General features: G+C 41.9%; 1 protein-coding gene across 5 annotated transcripts in view; it reads left to right on the top strand.

Moving 5' to 3' along the window:
* The window catches only part of TAMM41 (TAM41 mitochondrial translocator assembly and maintenance homolog), a 124,770-nt gene that overhangs the window by 35,755 nt on the left and 67,302 nt on the right, over positions 1-21,713 (top strand). For 2 of the 5 annotated variants that reach the window (XM_001153179.5, XM_054680383.2), the window contains 3 exons: positions 917-1,082; positions 2,704-2,766; positions 19,943-20,082. In XM_001153179.5, the coding sequence (XP_001153179.2) occupies positions 917-1,082; positions 2,704-2,766; positions 19,943-20,019 (306 nt within the window). In that variant the 3' untranslated portion in view covers positions 20,020-20,082. Of the gene's footprint in view, positions 1-916; positions 1,083-2,703; positions 5,139-19,942; positions 20,083-21,713 lie in introns of those variants that run through there. The other 3 variants (XM_009444911.4, XM_054680382.2, XM_001152940.6) reach the window with 2 other exon arrangements.

Genomic DNA, 21,713 nt, shown 5'->3' with positions numbered 1-21,713 from the left:
AAGACAGATTCTTCCTTGGGAAATAATGTGATGAGCTGTTGAGGGCAGTGTTACTGGTTCTGCACTTGGCAGGAAATCAATGTTTACAAGATTTTTTAAAATTCATTCCACGAGGCACAGTGTATGAAACTGGGAGTTAGGAAAGCTAGGTCTGGCCTCAGCTCTGTGGCTAACTTTTGATTCAAGGGTTTCTGAGTAAAGTCTGACACATAGTTTTACATGTTTTATTTATACATTTATCTTCAGCACCTTAATATGTTTTAGAATACTTTGGGAACCGAAGCCGCTGGCATAGTAGCTTTAGGACAACTAAGTTGTATTGATTCAGTTACTCATTTCCTTATTGTTTTTTGAGTACCTACTGTGTGCTGGGGATTAAAAGTAAGTAAGATTAGTTTCTATCATCAGTGTATTCCTACAGTTGGTGAAATACAGCATACTAAAAGGCCCTACGGGCAGGAGACACAATTCAGATCCCACTCACTCTCATTGGTGATGTGATCAGGGCACGCCAGTCTCCCTGTGTTTGAAATGGGAGGGGTCATCTCAGTGCCTGGATTTGACGCGACCTCCAGGAGTGTCAACTGCAGCACCACTTCCTTTGACTGCTGGATTTAAGACAAATATAAATTTTAAAACCAAAAGTCAGAAATTGATCCTTGAGAGTGGCTTCTATTCTTTTCTCAGGTAGAAATGGAATATTATAGGACAAGAATTGTCCTTTTTGAAGGGACTTAGACTCCTGAACACTTACCCATTCCGTTTCAGAAAAAGAGAGTTTCCTTAGCTTGCTGCCTCGCCAGGGCTGTGGGTGCATGTATGTTTGTGTGATTTTTCGAGAGAAGCCCTGAGTCTTTGAGTATTTGTAGGATTTAAAGCACGTCCATAGACGTCGTCTTTTTTTCCCTCCCTTCAGATAGATAAAAGCCCAGAAGGACAGTTCACTCAGCTGATGACATTGCCCAAAACCTTACAGCAACAGATAAATCATATTATGGACCCTCCTGGAAAAAACAGAGATGTGGAAGAAACTTTATTCCAAGTGGCTCATGATCCCGACTGTGGAGATGTGGTGCGACTAGGTACGTTCATGAATTTGATGCTGAGGAAGTGCCAGCCATGGGGAAAAGCAGACTTTGTTTGCGATTGGAATGTATTATTTCTTCCTTTTTGTTTAGCGAGATAGAGAGATTGCCTCTCAGAAGAAGAAAGCGCTAAAAATTTGAGGGTTTTCTAAATCTGCATTTTTACTTGTTTGAAGTAAGATGGTGAAAATACTTCTGTTTTTAAATTCCTGGATCCTAAATTACTGTCAAAGGGAGAAACAATGTTTCTTTTGGTTCCTAGAGCACAGCTTCTAGAATTTATTTAAAAGATGTGTCTGTGTTTTGTGGTGGTCTGAGAAAAGAGATTGGTGGCATTTTTTTGTGCTTTTATAACATCGAGAACACAGCTTTCCTCAATCAACTCCATTTGATGTGTCTCATACAGTGTTGAGTACATTCCCTCAGACATGGCCCACGTTCCACAGCGTTTTCCCCAGCACTGCCCTGATGTTTATCCAAAACTCTGAACCCAGGCCAGGTGCAGTGGCTCACGCCTGTACTCCCAACACTTTAGGAAGTCCAGGAGGGAGAATCACTTGAGGCCAGGAGTTTGAGACCAGCTTGGGCAACAGAGCAAGACCCTGTCTCTGCAAAAATTAAAAAAGTAGCTGGGCATGGTGGCACATGCCTATAATCTCAGCTAACTTGGGAGTCTGAGGTGGGAGGATCGCTTGAGCAGTTGGAGGCCGCAATGAGCTAGGATCGCACCACTACACTCCAGGCTTGGTGATAGAGCAGCCCGTATCTCTTAAAAAACAAACAAAAAAAAGAGCCTGAACCTTATCTTCAGAGACTAACTTTCCTTTAAGGTGCTAAAGGTAATTTATGAGATCAGTCAATCAAGAAATATTTATGAAATTGAGAATGAGTCCCTCTGTCAATTGAGTGCATTCTCCTGTTTTCATTCAGTAAATATTTACTGAGCTCCTCCGGGTGCCAGATAGAATTCCCAGTAATGCTTTGCAAAGACCATCACACTGCAGTGGATGAGCTGCCGCAGGCGCTCCACTCCCACTCTCCTCCTGGGCCTGCCCTAGGTTTGCAGAGTGTGTGTTTAGCTCACCAGCTCCCCATCCTGAAGATAGCTCTGTACGAGGCACACTGTTGTTTGTTTGAACATGATCCTGGCAACAGTGTGATCTGGGCTGTCTCTTTGAGGGGAGTGAAACTTGTTCCTCACTGTGGAATCCGTATGTGTGTTTTCAGAATGAAAGTTTTTCTCGTAGATGTAATCATTTGGTTTTTATCTTTTCATGTTATGGAATTGAGAACCAGAAATCTCAAGCAGATTTAAGTCATAAAATGCCCTTTGAGGGTCAGCTAACCCATCCCCTTGTTTTAAGGGGAAGAGGCACAGAGCTGTTCGGTCATCGGCTTGGACTCACACAGCCGGGTGGCGCCACGGCTGGCTGCTCTGGTCTCCTGGCCCTCAGTCCCACTGCCCTTTTCATTGTCACTGTGACAGCAGGACAGAGATAGATTTGGTGGTTTGATTGGCTGACTAGAAAGAATATTTAGTTTCAAGTTTTAAAACTGTTAAGATGACTAACATCTGTTTTGGGTTTTTTTGGTCTCCTTTTTGGTTTTTTTCTCACAGGGCTTTCAGCAATCGTGAGACCGTCTAGTATAAGACAGAGCACGAAAGGCATTTTTACTGCTGGTAAGAGCTTTGGAAATCCGTGTATAACATACCTGCTGACTGAGTGGCTTCCACACTCTTGGTTACAGTGTAAAGCTTTGTATCTTTTAAGTGCTTGTGAAATGCTGAGCTTTGATGGCCATAAACTGGGATATTGCAGTGAGGTACAAACAGGCATAAAAGCAGCAGAATCTGGTGGTCTAACAATGTCAGACCATTGGCAGTGCTGTTGGAAGCTTTACTGCCCTTCTGAATTTTCTGAGACACTTCCTGTGTGCAGGGTTTTTCCCTCATATTGTTTTATTTATCAAAGTTACAGATGCATAGGATTGCAAAAACAGCAGCATCTGTGCTCCCTCTCCTCTTCCCCTTCTCTGAGACAACTGCTTCCATCTGTCTTAGTGGGTTATTTTTGTTGTTACTGCCATTTCTCTAAATGGTAAGTTTTTGTTGCTCCTTCTCTACGTTTCAACTTTAGGTATCATCTATTGACTTCTCTCTATGGGAGGTTAGAATTCAACTCTGGCACCCACCCTCATCAAATGTACACACCCTCCCATCCCTCTGTCCTCCTAATATAGTTGTCTGGTGGTTTTGGCTAATTAGTTTTCAGTTTGATGGTATGGTGAGCCACAGAGTACACCTTTCCTTCCCTGCATAATGTTCTTCTCTCATGGAGAGTGTCTTCGCTGTCCCCTCTAGGGGGTCCCCCATTTACTGTATCTCATGTCTTTCACTTGCTTGGTGCACACTCTCATTTTGGTGAAGCACATTTTCCAGTAATTTCCTGAGAAAGGGAACATGGAAGGCACATTTGGAGACCACGTATGTCTGAAAGTCTTTTTTGTCTGTCTTCACCCATAGTTAATACTTAGGCTGGGTATTGATTAGAAATCACTTTCCTTTAAAATTTTGAGATCATTGCTGCATTTATCTTTTACTTCTAGGATTGTTGTCTATGTCTAAAGCCAATCTGATTCTTAATCCTTTGTGTATGTTATTTCTGGAAGCATGTTAGGTCTTTATTTTTCCCCAGTGCTCTGAATTCTCTTAGTGATGTGCTTTGATGTGAGTCTGTTTTTATCTGTTTTATCTGTTTTACCGGGAATTCATTGCCCTTTCTGTTGGGAAACTCAGAATATAAGCATATAAGAAAAATGTTTTAAATTTTTTCTTTAATTTTGTCCATCTGTTTTCTCTGTTCTCTTTCTGGAACTCCTTTTATTCAGATATTGCACCTCCTAGATTAGTCTTTGGTTTTCTTTCTTTTGTCTTCTATTTTTTATGTTTTTCTTTTGCTCTGCTTTGGAAGATTTTCTCGAACTTCTCAACTTTAGCTTCCAACCCTTCTGATGAGTGTTTATAATTTCCAGGAACTCTCTCTTTTCTTGCTGTTCTCTGAATGCTCCTGTTTTGTGCATCCTATTCTTGTTTTATGGCCTAAATATTTGACATCTCTTTGGAGGACAAAGTGGCTGTATCAGTTCATCGTCCCACAAGCAGAGTAGGAGAATACTCTTTTCTTCCCATTTTTTCCAACATTTGGCATCGTCAAGTGATTGACTTTTCTAGTTCAGGCTTTCTTCATGCAAGCATCCATTGAGCATCTCTCATGTGCCAGCTGCTCGGGATACAAACGTGAACACAACGCTACATTAGTCTGTTCTCATGCTGCTAATAAAGACATAACCTCAGACTGGGTAATTTATAAAGGAAAGAGGTTTAATTGATTAGCAGTTCCACATGGCTGGGGAGGTCTCAGAATCATGGCGGAAGGTGAATGAGGAGCAAAATCATGTCTTACATGGCGGCAGGCAAGAGAGCATGTGCAGGGGAGCTCCCTTTTATAGAACCATCAGATCCCGCAACACTTATTCACTATTATGAAAACAGCACAGGAAAGACCTGCCTCCGTGATTCAATTACCTCCCACTGGGTCCCTCCCACGACGTGGAGATTATTACAATTCAGGGTGAGATTTGGGTGGGAACACAGAGCCAAACCATATCAAATGCTATACTGACTTCCAGAGGCATATAATTTAGAAGGGAAAAGAGACGTGCTAACAGAAATTTGCAAGAAAGGGAGAAATAGCACAGAGGTAGCCCAAAAAGGGGAGTGATCTTTCAACCTAATTCTAATCCCTGGGTTTGAGATTGCTGGGGAGCTGGTGTGGTCACACCTCTCAGTGTCTCATAGCCCAGCTGCTTGGATACTCCTCTGAGCATTTGGCCCTCAAGGACCGTGTTGCCCTCCTGAATCACTGGAAAGATTCAACAAGGCCAGGCATGGTGTCTCACACTTATAATCCCAGCACTTTGGGAGGCCAGGGCGGGAGGATTGCTTGGGCTCAAGAGTTCAAGACCAGCCTGGGCAACACAGCAAGACCCTGTCTCTTTAAAAATAACAAAAATAGGCCAGATGTGGTGGCTCACACCTATAATCCCAGCACTTTGGGAGGCCAAGGCAGGAGGATCACTTGAGTCCTGGAGTTCGAGATCAGCCTGGGCAACATGGTGGAACCCTGTCTCTAAAAAAATACAAAAAATAGGCTGGATGTGGTGACTCATGCCTGTAATCCTAGTACTTTGGGAGGCCGAGACAGGCGGATTGCCCGAGCTCGGGGTTTGAGACCAGCCTGGGCAACATGGTGAAACCCCGTCTCTACTAAAATACAAAAAATTAGCTGGGCGTGGTGGCGCATGCCTGTAGTCCCACCTTTGAGAGGCCGAGGCAGGAGAATTGCTTGAACCTGGGAGGCGGAAGTTGCAGTGAGCCAAGATTGTGCCACTGCACTCCGGCCTGGGCGACAGAGTGAGACTTCGTCTCAAAAAAAAAAAAAAAAAAAAAAGGGGCTGGGCGTGGTGGTGCGCGCCTGTAGTCCTGAGCCCAGGAAGTTGAGGCGGCATTGAGCTAAGAACGCACCACTGCACTTCAGTCTGGGTGACAGAGTGAGACCCTGTCTCAAAAAAAAAAAAATTATAATAATAAAAACATTGTATAAAAGTTTCAACAAAGACTTAGTAGCACTTGTGTCACATCTGCTGAACTAAAGATTTTCCTACCATTTGGGTGCATGGCTTTGCATTTCCAGTTAAGATATTCATTTAATCTATGTTCCTGCTAGTTTACTCTGGCAAGACTGAAGATGAGGTACTTTTGTTTGTTTGGGTGATTCATGCTGTTAATCTGAATTTTGCATGATTGCCTTTCCCTTGCCATGATCCTCCTTGGGTGAGGCTTAATGATTTGTTTTGTTGTTGGCGTCCCATGCTATAAGGAATTATTGGAATTATTAGAATTATTGTTAATTGTTTTTCAGTTGTGACAATGGTGGTGTTATGGAGCTTTTTAAAAAATTCCCTTTCTTTTAGAGATGTGTACTAAAATAATTCCAGATGCAATGATATGTTGTCTGGGATTTGCTTCAAAATAAAACATGGCAGAGGGCAGTGGGTAATGGGTAGATGACACAAGATTGGCCATGAGCTGATATATTGTCAAAGCTAGGTAAAGATGCATGGGGCTGTTTTATACTCTTCTGTCTGTTATTTAAGTTTGAATTTTTCTCTAATAAAAGGCTGAAAAAGATCTTCTTGACACCTTCAACCTGAAATGAGCCTTTGGTCCTCTTTCCACTCATTATTTCTACTCACCAGCAGAGGGCAGTTGATCACAGAACCCACAGCTCAGCTGTCCTTGTGGCCCTGGAGTGCTGATGCTGCTTCCCCTGAGTGCTTACTGCTTGCTTCCCCTTCACTTTTTTTTCTCTTTAATTTTTAAAACGTTTAAGGAATACAAGTGCATTTTTCTTACATGGTGAAGTCTGGGCTTTTAGTGTACCCATCATCACCCAAATAGTGAATATTGTACCCAATAGGTAATTTTCCAACCCTCACCTCCTCCCACCCTCACACTTTTTATAGTCACCAGTGTCATTCTATTCTGTATGCTCATGCATACACATTGTTTAGCTCCCACTTAAAGTGAGAACATGTGATACTTGAATTTCTGTTTCTGAGTTATTTCACTTATAGACGTGGCCTATCCATCTTGCTGCAAAAGACATTATTTCATTCTTTGTTATGGCCAAGTAGTATTCAAGGTGAGATATAGATGTAGATATATACACATTTTTGTTATCCAGTCCTCCATTGATGGACACTTTGGTTAATTCCATATCATTGCTATTGTGACTAGTGCTGCAGTAAACATACGAGTGGTTTTTTTTTGTTTTTGTTTTTGATATAATGGTTTCTTTCCCTTTGGATGTATACATGGTAATGGGATTGCTAGATCAAAGGTTAATTCTATTTTTAGGTCTTTAAGAAATCTCCATACTGTTTCCCATAAAGGCTATACTAATTTAGATTCCCTTCAGCAGTGTATAAGCATTCCCTTTTCTCCACATCTGCACCAACATCTGTTTTTTGTTTTTTGTTTTTTTGTGAGACAGAGCAACAGCCTCGCTCTGTTGCTCAGGCTGGAGTATAGTGGCGCGATCTCACCTCACTGCAACCTCCACCTCCTGGTTTCAAGCGATTCTCCCCCCTCAGCCTCCTGAGTAGCTGGAGACGGAATCTCTGTCACCCAGGCTAGAGTGCAGTGGTGCAATCTCAGCTCACAGCAACCTCTGCCTCCTGGGTTCAAGCAATTCTACTGCCTCAGCCTCCCGAGCAGCTGGGACTACAGGCATGCATCACCATGCCTGGCTAATTTTTGTATTTTTAGTAAAATCGGAGTTTCACCATGTTGGCCAGGCTGGCCTTGAACTCCTGATCTCAAGTGATCTGCCCACCTTGGCCTCCCAAAGTGCTGGGATTACAGGTATGAGTCACAGTGCCCAGGCTATTGAATGCTTTTTCTGCATCTATTTAGACAATCATGTGGTTTTTGTCCTTAATTCTGTTTATGTGATGTATCACATTTATTGATTTGTATATATTGAACCATCCTTGCATCCCTGGGATAAATCCCACCTGATCATAATGTATTCTCTTTTTGATGTGCTGTTGGATTTAATTTGCTAGTATTTTGTTGAGGATTTTTGTGTCTGTGTTCATCAGGGATATTGGTCTATAATTTTCTTTTTTGGTGGTGTTGTGTCCTTGTCTGTTTGGTACCAAGGTGATAGCGGCCTCATAGAATGAGTTAGGGAGAATTCCCTCCTTGATCTTTTTAGAATAGTTTCAGAAGGACTGGTATTCATTCTTTCTGTGTTTGGTAGAGTTCAGCTGTGAATCCATCAGGTCCTGGGCTTCTTTTTGTTGTTGGGAGATTTTTATTAGTGATTCAGTCTTGCTACTACCTTACTGATCTTTTCAGATACTCTGTTTCTTCCTGGTTCAATCTTGAAGATTATGTTTCCATGAATTTATCAGTTTCCTCTGGGTTTTCTAGTTTGTGGACATCTAGTTGTTTATAATAGTCTCTGATGATCTTCTGTATGTCTGTGGTATCAGTTGTAATGTCTCCTTTTTCATTTCTGATTGTGTTTATTTGTATCTCTTCTTGTCTTGTATCTTGTTTATTTGTATCTCTCTTGTCTTCTTAGTCTTAGCTAGTGGTTTATCAATTTTGTGTATCTTTCAAAGAACCAACTTTTCTTTTTTGTTTTTTGAGTCAGGGTCTGGCTCTATCACTCAGGCTACAGTGCAGTGGCACAATCATGGCTTACTAGAATGTTTGCCTCCCAGGCTTAAGCAATCCTCCCACCTCAGCCTTTCAAGTAGGTGGGACTACAGTCACACTACCATGCCTGGCTAACTTTTGTATTTTTTGTCAAGGTGAGATTTTGCCACATTGCTCTGGCTGGTCTTGAACTCCTAGAATCTCGATCCGCCAGCCTCAGCCTCCCAAAGTGCAGGGATTACAGGCATGAGCCACTGCACCTGGTCCCAACTTTTCATTTTGTTGATACTTTGTATTGTTTTTTGGTCTCCATTTTATTTAGTTCTGCTCTGATCTTTGTTATTTCTTTTCTTCTGCTAACTTTGAGTTTAGTTATTTTTTTTCTTGTTCCTTGAGGTATGGCATTAGGTTGTTAATTTGTGATTTTCCTACTTTTTTATGTAGACATGTAATGCTGTAAACATTAGTAATGCCCTCTTAGCACTGCTTTTGCTGCCTCCCACAGGCTTTGGTATGTTGTGTTTTCATTTTTATTTGTTTCCAAAAATTTTTAAGGTCAGGCATGGTGGCTCATGCCTGTAATCCCAGCACTTTGGGAGTCTGAGGTGGGTGGATTGCTTGAGCCTAGGAGTTTGAAACCAGCCTGGGCAACGTGGAAAACCCCCATTTCTACAAAAAAATTAGCTGTGCAGCTGTGCATGGTGGTATGTGCCTGTAGTCCCAGCTACTCAGGAGGCTGAGGCAGGAGTCTCACTTGAGCCAAAGGAGTTTGAGGCTACAGTGAGCCATGATTGCACCACAGCCTGGGTGACACAGTAAGACCCTGTCTCAGGGGTCTCAGGGGAAAAAAATCTTCATTAACCCAGTGATTAAGTGATTATTTAGGGGCATGCTGTTTAATTTCCATGTATTTGTATCATTTCTGAAGTTCCTCTTATGTTGATTTCTAGCTTTATTCTACTATTGTCTGAGAAGATACTTGATTTTGATTTTTTAAAATTTGTTCAGACTTCTTTTGTAGCCTAATGTGTGATGTGTGATCTATCTTTAAGAATGTTTCTTCTTCCTTTTTTTTTTTTCTTTGTTGAGACAGGCTCTTGCTCTGTTGCCCAGGGTGGAGTGCAGTGGTGTGATCATGGCTTACTGTAGCCTTGACCTCCTAAGGTTAAGCAGTCCTCTCACCTCAGCCTCCTGAGTAGCTGGGACCACAGGCACGTACCACCATGCCTGGCTACATTTATTTTTAATCTTATTTTTTGTAGAGACAGAGTCTTCCTATGTAGCCCATGCTTGAAGAATGTTTTATGTGCTGATGAAAAGAACATATATTCTGTAGATGTTGGGAAGAATGTTCTGTAAATGTCTGTTAAGTCTATTTGGTCTAAAGTCCAGTGTTTCTTTGTTAATTTTTTGCCTCGATGGTCTGTATAGTGCTATGAGTAGAATGTTGAAGTCCCCCACTGTTATTGTGTTGCTATCTATCTCTTTCTTTAGAGCTAGTAATATTTGTTTTGTGAATTTGGGTGGTCCTATGTTGGGTGCATATATATTTAGGATTTGCTGTACCCTTTTGGTGAACTGATCCCTTTATCATTATATAATGACCTTCTTAGTCTTTTTTTTTTTTTTTAACTGTTTTTGATTTAGAGTCTGTTTTATTTGACATATATATAGTTCTCCTTCTGATTTCTTTTTGGATGGAATATCTTTTTCCACCCCTTTACTTTCAGTCTATTTGTGTCTTCACAGGTAAGGTGAGTTTCTTGTAGGTAGCATATAGGTGGATTATTTTTTTTAATCCGTTCTGCCAGTCTGTATCTTTTAAATGAAGCATTTAATCCATTTATATTTAAAGTTAATATTGATATGTGAGGTTTTGTTTCTGTCATATGGTTTTTTTCAAGTTATTTTATAAATTCTTTGTTTTCTTTCTTTTTCTCTTTTTGTCCTTGTGTTTTGATGAAATTCTGTAATTTGATTTCTTTCTTTTCCTCTTTTGTGAGATTGTTTTATAAGAACTGTGAGTTTTATATTTCTGGGTATTTTTGTGATGGTGAATATCAGCGTTTTGTTTCCATGTTTAAGACTCCTTTGAGCATTTCCTATAGGGCTGGTCTAGTGGTGACAGATTCCCTTAGTATTTGTCTAGGAAAGACTAGTCTCTTTCATTTATGAAGCTTATTCTAGCAGGATATAAAATTCTTGGCTGACAGGGTTTTTTTCCTTCAGCACTTTGAAAATGCTATCCCATTCTCTTCTGGCCTTTAAGGTTTCTGCTGAAAAGTCCACTGTTAGTCTGATGAGGTTTCCTTTATGGGTGACTAGATGCTTTTCTCTTGCTTATTTTAAAATTGTTTCTTTTACTTTCACTTTAGACCTTCTGATTATAGTATGCTATGTTGAAGTCCTTTTTGCAGTATATTCACCTGGGGGTCATTGGGTCTCTTGTATCTGGATATCTGACACACTTGCTAGACTTGGGAAGCTTTCATTGATTATTTCCTTAAATAAATTTTTCTAAACATTTTAACCTCTCTTCCTGCACAGCCTTTTCTTCACTTCTAATGATGCCACATTGCATTGTGGAAGTCCAGAGTGACAGAATGTATGTTACCTCACACTGAGGTGACATAAAGCATGGAAAGTGATGAGCACCCCTTCAGATTCTGTGGGTTAAATGGCCTTATGCTCTGGCTTCTCTGTTTATTATGGCCAAGGGCTGTGACAAAGGTTTCCTAGCATAGTGCTGAGGGCAGAGGTTTGTGAGCCGCAGAGACTAGAGCTCAAATTACAACCTAACCAGTGTGACTTGGGCAAGTTACCTAATTTTTCTGAGTTTTAACTTCATAGGAATAATTATGCCTGCCTCACCAGGTTGTGAAGATTATGTTTGGTTTTTTGTTTGTTTTGGGTTTTGTTTTTTTGGAGACAGGTTCTAGCTCAGGCCAGAGTGCAGTGGTGTATTTTCTGTTTGTTTTTTTGTTTTTGTTTTGTTTTTTTGGAGACAGGTTCTAGCCCAGGCTAGAGTACAATGGTGTCATCCTCCCACTTTAGCCTCCCAAGTACCTGGGTCTAAAGGATGCAATACCACACCTGGCTGTTTTTTTGTTTTGTTTTTGTTTTTTGTAGAGATGGAGTCCCACTATGTTGCCCAGGCTTGTTTCAAACTCCTGGGCTCAAGTGATCCTCCCACCTCAGCCTCCCAAAGTGCTGGAATTATAGGGTTAAGCCACTGCACCTGGCCAGGAGATTATATTTTAAGATATATTAAGGCATCTAGCATTGTGTCTGGTTTTTCTTCTTTTGGTATCATTACCTAAAAGTTTCCTGACCTCTCTTTAAAACAAGCCTCTTTACAATGTCATATTTGAATAATGTTAGCCCCTGGCCCAGGTCTCCAGCTGGAGTAAACTAACAGTGACAGGCACCGAGTGACTGGTTTGCCTGTTTCTCTTTCCTCATCCTCACAGTAAGTTTCAGAACCTCTATCCTTCTCCACCTTGTTCTTTTTTTTTTAACTTTTATTTTAAGTTTGGGGTACATGTGCAAGTTTGTTATGCAGGTAAACTTGTGCCATAGAGGTTTGTTATACAGATTATTTTGTCACCTATTTATTAAGCCTAGTTAGAACCCATTAGTTATTTTTCCTGATCCTCTCACCCCTCCCATCCTTCACCCATCAGTAGGCCCCAGTGTCTGTTGTTCCCTTCTATGTGTCCTATGTGTTCTCATCATTTAACTCCTACTTGTAAGTGAGAATATGCAGCATTTGGTTTTCTGTTGCTGTGTTAGTTTGCTGAGGATAATGGCCTCCAGCTCCATCTATATCCCTGCAAAGGACATGGTCTCTTTTTTATTATGGCTGCATAGTATTCCATGGTGTATATGTACCACGTTTTCTTTATGCAGTCTACGATTGATGGACATTTAGGTTGATTCCGTGTCTTTGCTATTGTGAATAATGCTGCAATGAGTATACACGTGCATGTGTCTTTGTGATATAATGAATTATATTCCTTTGGGTATGTACTCCAGTAATAGGCTTGCTGGGTCAAATGGCAGTTCTCTTTTTAGGTTTTTGAGGAATCGGCACATTGTCTTCCACAATGGTTGAACTAATTTACACCCCTGCCAGCAGTGTATAAATGTTCCTTTTTCTCCACAACCTCACCAGCTTCTGTTGTTTCTTGACTTAATGACAACCATTCTGACTGCTGTGAGATGGAATCTCATTGTGATTTTGATTTGCATTCCTCTAATTATCAGTCAGTCATGTTGAGCTTTTTTTCCTTTGATTGTTGGCTGCATGTATGTCTTCCTTTGAAAAGTGTCTGTTCATGTCCTTTGCCCACTTTTTAATGGGGCTGTTTGTTTTTTTTTCTTGTAAATTTGTTTAGGTTCTTTACAGATGCTGGACATAAAGCCTTTGTCAGATGCCTAGTTTGCAAAATTTTCTCCCATTTCCTAGGTTGTCTGTTCACTCTGTTCTTCACTGTCTTGTTCTTTTGCTGTGCAGAAGCTCTTTAGTTTAATTAGATCCCATTTAAAATTTTTGCTTTTGTTGTAATTGCTTTTGGCATCTTTGTCATGAAATGTTTGCCCATTCTTATGTCCAGAATGGTATTGCCTAAGTTGTCTTCCAGGGTTTTTATAGCTTTGCAATTAAGTCTTTAATCCATCTTGACTTAACTTTTGTATATGGTATGAGGAAGGGTCCAGTTTCAATCTTCAGCATATGGCTAACCAGTTTTCCCAGCACCATTTATTGAATAGGGAGTTCTTTCCCCATTGCTTGTTTTTGCCTACTTTGTCAAAGATCAGATGGTTGTAGGTGTGCAGCCTTATTTCCGGGTTCTCTGTTCTGTTCCATTGGTCTATGTGTCTGTTTTTGTACCAGCACCATGCTGTTTTGGTTACTGTAGCCCTGTAGTTATAGTTTGAAGTCGGGTAGCATGAGGCCTCCAGCTTTGTTCTTTTTGCTTAGTGTTGCCTTGGCTATTCGGGCTCTTTTGGTTCCATATGAATTTTAAAATAGTTTTTTTCTAGTTCTGTGAAGAATGTCATTGGTAGTTTAATAGGAATAGCCTTGAATATATAAATTGCTTTAGGCACTATGACCATTTTAACAGTATTGGTTCTTTCTATCTATGAACATGGAAAAGTTTTCCATTTGTTTGCGTCATCTCTGATTTCTTTGAGCAGTGTTTTGTAGTTCTCCTTGTAGAGATCTTTCACCTCCCTGGTTAGATGTATTCCTTTTTATGGCAGTTGTGAATGGGGTCGCGTTCTTAATTTGGCTCTTGGCTTGACTGTTGGTGTATTGGAATGCTGGTGATTTTTGCACATTGATTTTTGTATCCTGAGACTTTACTGAAGTTGTTTATCAGCTGAAGGAGCTTTTGAGCTGAGATCCACCTTGCTCTTTACGAGTCCTTTTGTTGTCATCATAGCTGTTGTTGTTCTGCCTTACTTTTTCTAGGTCCTTCTCCCCAAAATTTCTCAAGTTCTGCCTCTGTTCAGTTTTTCAGCCAGCTCGTATGTCATCTGTAGGATGAGAAAACCCTAGCATATTTGGTTTACTTTTTATTCTTTTGTAGCCATTACCCCTCCTCCCCTGTTACCTATTACCTCCTACTCATAAATGGGATAAAAAGGAAGATTTGGTCTTCCCCTTAGCCAGCCAATACAAAGGTCAAATTCAGTTAAATTCCGGGAATCCGCTTAGTGAAGGAGCTAAGCTTGGGGTCAGAGGATAGGGTTTTGGGGTTCTGGATTATTCATTTATTCACTCTATGACTATGGTGTGTTATTCTCTCTTCTGTGAGGTGGTGGGAATACTAATACCCAACTCACAAGGTGTTCTGAGGCTTACATGAGAGCGTCCAGGGTGTTATCCAGAGGTGCTTTATAAATTTAGATGAATGTAGATCTAAATTTCACTCTACTCCTACAAAAGATGGAAGCCAGGCATCTGTAACCAGCTTGGAGGACTGCCCTTCCTAGTAAACACTGTTGGATAACATGGCAGTGTGTCCTCAATGCAGTCTCACTGATGCTTTGTCTTTATTAGTTCCCTTGAAATTCCCTGACCATCACATACACTCATGTTCAAATGTGATTAGAGAATTGCTTCCAAAACCAAACACTGTTTTCCTTTTCCTTTAGCCTGGGAGTTGATTATTTAGCAAATTGTTTTAATTTCCCTTAGACTGTGCTGCTAGTAGAATAACATCATTCTCATCAGATCAGCAACTGAAGCCAGCTGGCTTAGGAGTACCAAAAGACTATTTAGCCTCCTAAAATTTGCCTGCTCTTCCTTTCATGGTAGCAGCAGATGACCTCACATCTCAAACTGGCAACAAAAGACCAGCTAAGCAACTGCATATTCGAGCAGCAGCCTTTTATAAAGTTTCTAACGCGAGTGGAGAGAAGGGGAACTGTCTGAGTACTCTGGTGTGGGAATAGGTAGATGAGAAATGGGGGAGTTTAGTGATCAGATGGAGAGATAAGCAGGGGCCAAACAAAGACTTCAAAAGCCATGTTAAGGAGTTCAGGGTTTCTTTTGAGGGCAGAGGGAAGTCACCATAGGACTGCCGAAAGACTACCGTAGTTAGAGTATAGAGATCAAATGGAAGGGCAGTAAAACTATTGCGAGGGAGACCAAATAGATATGGCTACAGCCAGTCAGCTGAGGAGTTACAGCAGCCTGAACTCAGGTCGTTGCAGTTCAGATAGGAAAGATTCGCCGTGTTTAGAAGGGAACGACTGGGTCTTGGTGACTAAAGGGATATGGGACGTGAAGGAGGAGTCAGAACTAACTCCCAGATTTTTGGCCTGGGAAGCAGCAGAGCCATTCATTCCCTGAGCAGAGGGGGAGGTTGGGCGAGGATGATGAGTTTAATTTTTAAATCTTATTTTTTCCCACCTGACTTTGTGGCCAATCAGAATTAACTCTGGGGACAAATACCTGTTTACCTCTCTAGCTTCCAAAGATTCAACTAAACTAAATTAACAAGACAGGTTCAGTCTTGCTCCTAAAAGGCATGCCTCAGTTGATCCTTACCAGCCTTTTCCGGGAACACAGTAGAATGGATTAGTCATTATCCTCTGCTTCTGATTTCTTAAAACTGAAGCATTTCTTCCATTTGTTGGTATCTATATATTTAAATTAGAAGAACACTGGTGCTCTGTTGCTGATTTGCTTATCACTTAAGCCTGTGAGTTCTTAAAATAAGTTGTACTTTTGCCTCAGAAGAGATTTTCTTTGTCGGTATATCTGCTTATGGTTGGAAATGAACTGGAAGGATGTTTTGCGGATACTAATTTTATCAAAGGTCTGAAATGTAAGATTATGGAAAGGTAGAGATCTTTCACAGCCTAGCCATATTTCTACCTCACATTGTTTCCTGGAGAGTGTTTGTCTGTCAGTAGCCCATCTGTTTTAAGATCACACGGGGAGTTCATAGTCTTACGTGTGTATTAACTTCGCTGTAGGTCATGTGAAACAAGCTGGAAATCAGAAGAGAAACCTAAGGAGCCATATAGTGACATAGCTTTCTGCATGCTTCTAAAACAAAATCCTGACTTTAGATTCTAACCAGAATTCATAATGACTAGCTTTAGGTAAAGATCTCTCTACAGGGGATGCATCTAAAGAGATGTTGCATTTTTATCCGCTGGGGAAGGAGTGAGCAGAATTCCTAAATCATCATCCTTTCCTGTAGAAAGAGTAAGCTTAATGTAATCTGGGCACAGAGGCTCACACCTGTAATCCTAGCACTTTGGGAGGCTAAGGTGGGAGGATGGCTTGAGGCCAAGGGTTCAAGACCAGCCTGGGCAACAAAGCAAGACCCCATCTCTACAAAAATAAAATACAATTAGCCGGGCGTGGTGGCACGTACCTGTAGCCCCAGCTACTCAGGAAGATGAGAGAGGATCTCTTGAGCCCAGAAGATCGAGGCTCCAGTGAGCTTTGATTATGCCACTGCACTCCAACCTGGGCAACAGAGTAAAAAAAAAAAAAAAAAAAATTGAAGAAAGTAAGCTTAGTGTAGACCAAGTAGAAGTCTATGGATTGTGGACTCTGTGAGGGCAGAGACCATAGCTGTTGTCTATACCAGTATCCCTAGCAACTAGTTCAGTGTCTTGCTTATACAGGTGCTCAATAAATATTTGTTCTGTGTGTGACCAAATAAATGAAAGATTCTAAATTTTCTGGTAGTAGGAAATATCTCCATATAGATAGAAAAGTGCAAAAATCATAAATCTGATGAATTTTCACAAAGGGAACACCTCATAGACCTGGTGCCCAGGTGAAGAAATACAGTCATTCCAGTCCCCAGTACCCCTCATGCCCGTCACAGGCATTGCTTCTCCGAGAGTAAGCTCCAGCCTGACTCCCAGTGCCACGGTTCTGTTTTACCCATTTTTTAACCATGTATAAGCATGTCCTCTTTTGTGTCTTTCCCTGTTCATTTATAACATAGGGAGATTCATCATGTTGGGAGTAGCAGTGGTTCATTTCTGCCCAGTGCAGTATTCTGCTGTGTGAATATACCGCAATTTATCCATTCTACTATTGAGGGATACTTGGGTTGTTCCCGCTTGGGACTATTAGAAGTAGTGCTGCTGTGAATATTTTTGTACCTGTCTTTTGGTGGGTGGGTGTATGCATTCCTGTCAGGTATGTACTGAGGGGTAGAATTCCTGGATGATAAAGCATGTGACTGTTCAGCTTTAGTAGAAACTGCTCAACAATTGTCCACATTTATACTTGCACTAGCAGAGCTTCTGTTGCAGCACCTCCCTGAATGCCTGTATAGGTCTTTTTCATTTTAGGCACTCTAGTGGGTGACTAATGGTACCATATTGATCTTTTAATTTACATTTTCCTCATGACTGAGGAAGCTGAGCATTTTTCATTTGTTTATTTGGATATGCTCTTTTGTGAAGCGTCTATTCTAGTCTTCTGCTCATTTTCCTACTGAGTTGTCTCTTGCTTACTGAATTCTCTCTGTAGTCGGGGCACAACTCCATTGTTGGATACATGTGATGTCAAAATCCCCCACTCCGTGGCTTGTCATTTCACTCTCTTTTTTTTTTTTTTTTTTTTTTTTTTGAGATGGGGCCTTGCTCTGTGGCCAGGCTGGAGTGCAGTGGCGTGATCTCGGCTCATTGCAACCTCCGCTTCCCGGGCTCCCAAGTAGCTGGGACTACAGGCGCCCGCCACCACGCCCGGCTAATTTTTTGTATTTTTAGTAGAGACGGGGTTTCACCATGTTGGCCAGGTTGGTCTTGATCTCCTGACCTCATGGTCTGCCCGCCTCGGCCTCCCTAAGTGTTGGGATTATGGCTGTAAGCCATGTCATTTCACTCTCTTAATGGTGTCTTTTGGTGAAAAGAAGTTCATAATTTCATGTAGTCCAGTTTATCCATTTTGTTTTCTATATGTTTAGCAGTTTTTTGTGTCCTGTTTAGAAAATTTTTGCCTATTCCAAAATCATGAAATTTAAGTTCTCCACCTCTGTTGAAATTATAATATTAAGGCAGAAAAGACTCTTCATTCTGATCTGTTGGTTCTTAGCCTTTTGCAAGTCCAGGATCCCTGTGAAAATCTGACTAGAACTCTGGACGCCCTGCACAGAAGTGCACCTACGCACACACACAGTAGATTTTCCTGCAGTGTTAGGGAGTTCACAGACACTCAGACTTAATCTGTGGACCCCTTGTTAACCCCTCATCTATTCCAACCCAGTCATTTTACAGATAAGGAAATTGAGGCCCAGGGAAAGGCCACTGTTAGTTTGTCGCCCACCTGGAACTAGAGTCCAGGTCTCTTGACTCCGATTCTAGTGCTCTTTCTAACAGATTTCCCTGCTGCAGTCTTTCTGAAAATGTCTCACTGGCAGAACCATGAAAGGGAGAATGTTTTAGTCAAGGGAGATTTCTGTCCACTAGCAACAACAACAAAAAATGGCTACATGGTGACACTCTTCTACTTTATGTATTTACCTTAAATGTTTAAGCTCCAAGGAACTGCTTTTTGAAGTGGAGCTGGGAATTATCATGGCCCATGCATCCTCCTCTAGCTGTGACTCAGTGCCCTGGGGTTGCTATATGAACCTTTCCATGTATAACTACCTGTATTCGGCTTGGTCTTTTGGTTGGTTCTGGCTGGAATTTTAAAAACCACCTTATATAATAAGCTTCTAGTCTCAATGCTGAAGTGGGTGGGGTTTACCAGAGTGGTTGCTCCAGGCAGAAAATTAAAAGGGGTGGAGGCAGGGAAAGGAACTCTGAGTTTGTGGACTAGGTTATGTTGGTTTGCAAGTAGTCAGCTGGTAGACAAACGAAGCCAGAGTGTCTAGAAGTGTTCATTAATGATTTTACTGCTCCCCTGCCACTGTCTGCAGTGGTCTTTTCCAAGGCTCTAAGTGGAATAAGCAGTTTACAGGTAACAGGGCCAGGTATTTTCAAGCCATCACTCAAACCCCAGTGCTGGGCATGTCCAGAGCGAAACCTGTTACCTTGTCGGCATGCTCACCAAAGTGCACTGCCAGGGGTGTGCACTTCACACTCATAGCACAGATCACAGTTTGTGTCTCACAGTGAAAAAGACTGTTCCTATCTTTGGGCCACACCCTGAAACACAAACTGAATGATCCCACCCTCAACACAAAGGAAGTTGAGTCCATAATAGCATCCACAAATAGGATACTCTTAGATCTGACAAATAACACCCATTTATTTTATTCTATTTTTCTTCTTTCCCCTAAGCCCCCGGAGAGCCTTTCTCCAGTTTCATCACACACTCATGACTAAGTAGGTGGGGGTGCTAGGGGGCCAGCTGTCCGAATGAGGCACATTTGTCTTGTCATTTCAAAAGCTTTCACAGAGCACCTGCTGTGTTCTGGGTCCTGTACTAGGTGACAGGGCCACCTAGGTGAACAGGACAAGGTCCCTGTCCTCAGGAAGCTCCCAGTCCAGGCAGAGGCTTGGGTGAATCGGCCCACACTTACTGCACAGTGTGTTGAGTGAGCACAGATGCTGTGGGGCCACCCTGTGGGTCCAGGGAAGCACTTCCTAGAGAAGAAATCCAAACAGGGATTCCAAGTCAACGAGGCAGAAAGTGATGGGAACAGCATTTGTCATAGTCAGACAGGTGCCTTTCACAGTGACATAGAGACAGTGAGGTGGGGTTGGAATTTAGGCCTGAGAGAACGGGGACCCAGTGGCATACAGAGTCATATCCTTGTCCTACCTTTTTGAAAGAGCTAAATTCAGAGGCTGCCAATATGTTCATAACTCAAAAGGGTCACTTATCCCAATAACTTAGGAAACGTTGGCATCCATAGCCCTAAATCGGAAAATGCCGAAATCAGAATCATTTCCCCCTACATTGATCACAGTGACCTTTAATCACCTTCAGCTCCCTGGTCTCCTAGAGCCACGGGTCAGCCCCTCACTGCCCTCCTCCAAAGACAAGTCTGCTCAGAATGTCACTGAAACTCTGAGCATCCACTCAACAAGCCTCCGTCTTCTTACTTTCTCATCTTTTCTCTTTTAGGCCTGAAGAAGTCAGTGATTTATAGTTCACTAAAACTGCACAAAATGTGGAAAGGGTGGCTGAGGAAAACATCCTGATTTTGCTTGCTTTTATATATGTTATGTGTAGATGAATAAAGTGTTTGATCCTTTTTGACAGAACAGTGTTTGTTACTTTGACCCGTTGCTTGAATTCAAAGATACCCTGGTTTGCATAATACTTGGTTTTTTAAATTTATGCATCAGACATTTATCCAGTTGGGACCCAAATATATTAGAGGGCTTAGCATCAGAAGAAAAGAACCCTCTCCATGTACAAAGTCATGCGGGTCCTGCAGAATAGCTTTGCCTGTCCTGCATTCTGTAGGTACGTGAGAGTCAGACATGACAAATTTCTTGTATGCTGTGAACACGTAGCCCAGGAAACTTACAGGGTGTGGAAGCTTGACTTTCTCTGCCTGGCTTGTTATGTCTCTAGTCTCCATCCTGTTCACTTGTTTTTTTTCCAGCAGGGGCTCGCAAGTGTCACATCAACATTTCCCTGGATCTAGGCTTTTTGTGTGTTTCTTTGTTCTCCACTAAAGTGTATGGCAGTGACTTTTGGGTTAGGAGCCTGGAACAGACACCTTGCAGAGCCTGCCTTATTGTAACAGTTAGGACGTGTTTGGGCAACAGGAAACCCACTGCAGAGTGCCTTGAACAACAAAGGACAGAATCATGTACCCCAGTTTCTCTCCATCTCTCTGCCCTCTGCAGTGTTAGCATCGTGCTGAGGCTGGCTTTGCTCTGTCATGAGACTGCTGGCAGCAGCTTCAAGGGCTGTGCGCTTCCAAATCACAACTGGGAGCCACAGAGAAGACTCCTTTCAGATGGCCTCTTAGAAAAGCAAGAAACCTTCCCAACAGCCCCTAGCAAGCCTCTGTCTGGTTTCACGGACCCTGATTGGGTGCCATGCCCATCCCAGAGCCAGTAAATGGACAAAGGATGGAACTAAGCTGATAGGCTCAGGCCTGAGCCACCAGCCCCAGCCCAAGAGGTAACTTCCCTCCCCTCGGGCTCACAGGCTTCGGAGAAGGAATAGACACTTAAATGGGAATTGAGGAGGAAGGGCTGTTGGGAAGCAACCACCTCCTCCCACCTCATCCACCTAACAAGCCATATGAATCTATTTGACTGAACCTCAGCTTGTCTTTTTTTCCTGCAAATCGTCTTTGTCCCACCTCACACTCTGTATTTGCATTGCCAAGTATTCTAGTGCAGACCCGTAGGCTCTCTTGTACATTTGAACAATTCCTTGTCTACTTATTTTTTGTTTACTATTGAGTTCAGCTCATTCTAACCCATAGCATAGTGAAGAGTGCAGACTTCAGATTCAGCCAAACTGAGTTACATCTCATCGCCACTACTGACCAGATACGTGATTTTGGGCAAGTTATCGAGCCTCTGAATAGTTTCACCGTCTGTGAGATGGAAATAACATTACAGACCTCTTCGAGTTGTGCTGGTCTGTGCACTCACCCCTGTAGAACACCTAGGGTAGAGCCTTGTGCCTAGCATTGAGCAAATGGTTGTTGCTGCTGTGGTTCCTTTGTATTATTGGTTTTGTTATTATTTTCTTTTTCTTTTTCTTTTTCTTTCTTTCTTTTTTTTCTTTTTTCTTTTTTTTTTTTTTTTTCAAGATGGAATTTCGCTCTTGTTGCCCAGGCTGGAGTGCAGTGGCATGATCTTGGCTCACTGCAACCTCCACCTCCTGGGTTCAAGCAATTCTCCTGCTTCAGCCTCCCGAGTAGCTG

Source organism: Pan troglodytes, chromosome 2, assembly GCF_028858775.2.
Source record: "Pan troglodytes isolate AG18354 chromosome 2, NHGRI_mPanTro3-v2.0_pri, whole genome shotgun sequence".
NCBI classification, from domain to species: Eukaryota; Metazoa; Chordata; class Mammalia; order Primates; family Hominidae; genus Pan; species Pan troglodytes.
This window is presented reverse-complemented; position numbering and strand designations above follow the sequence as displayed.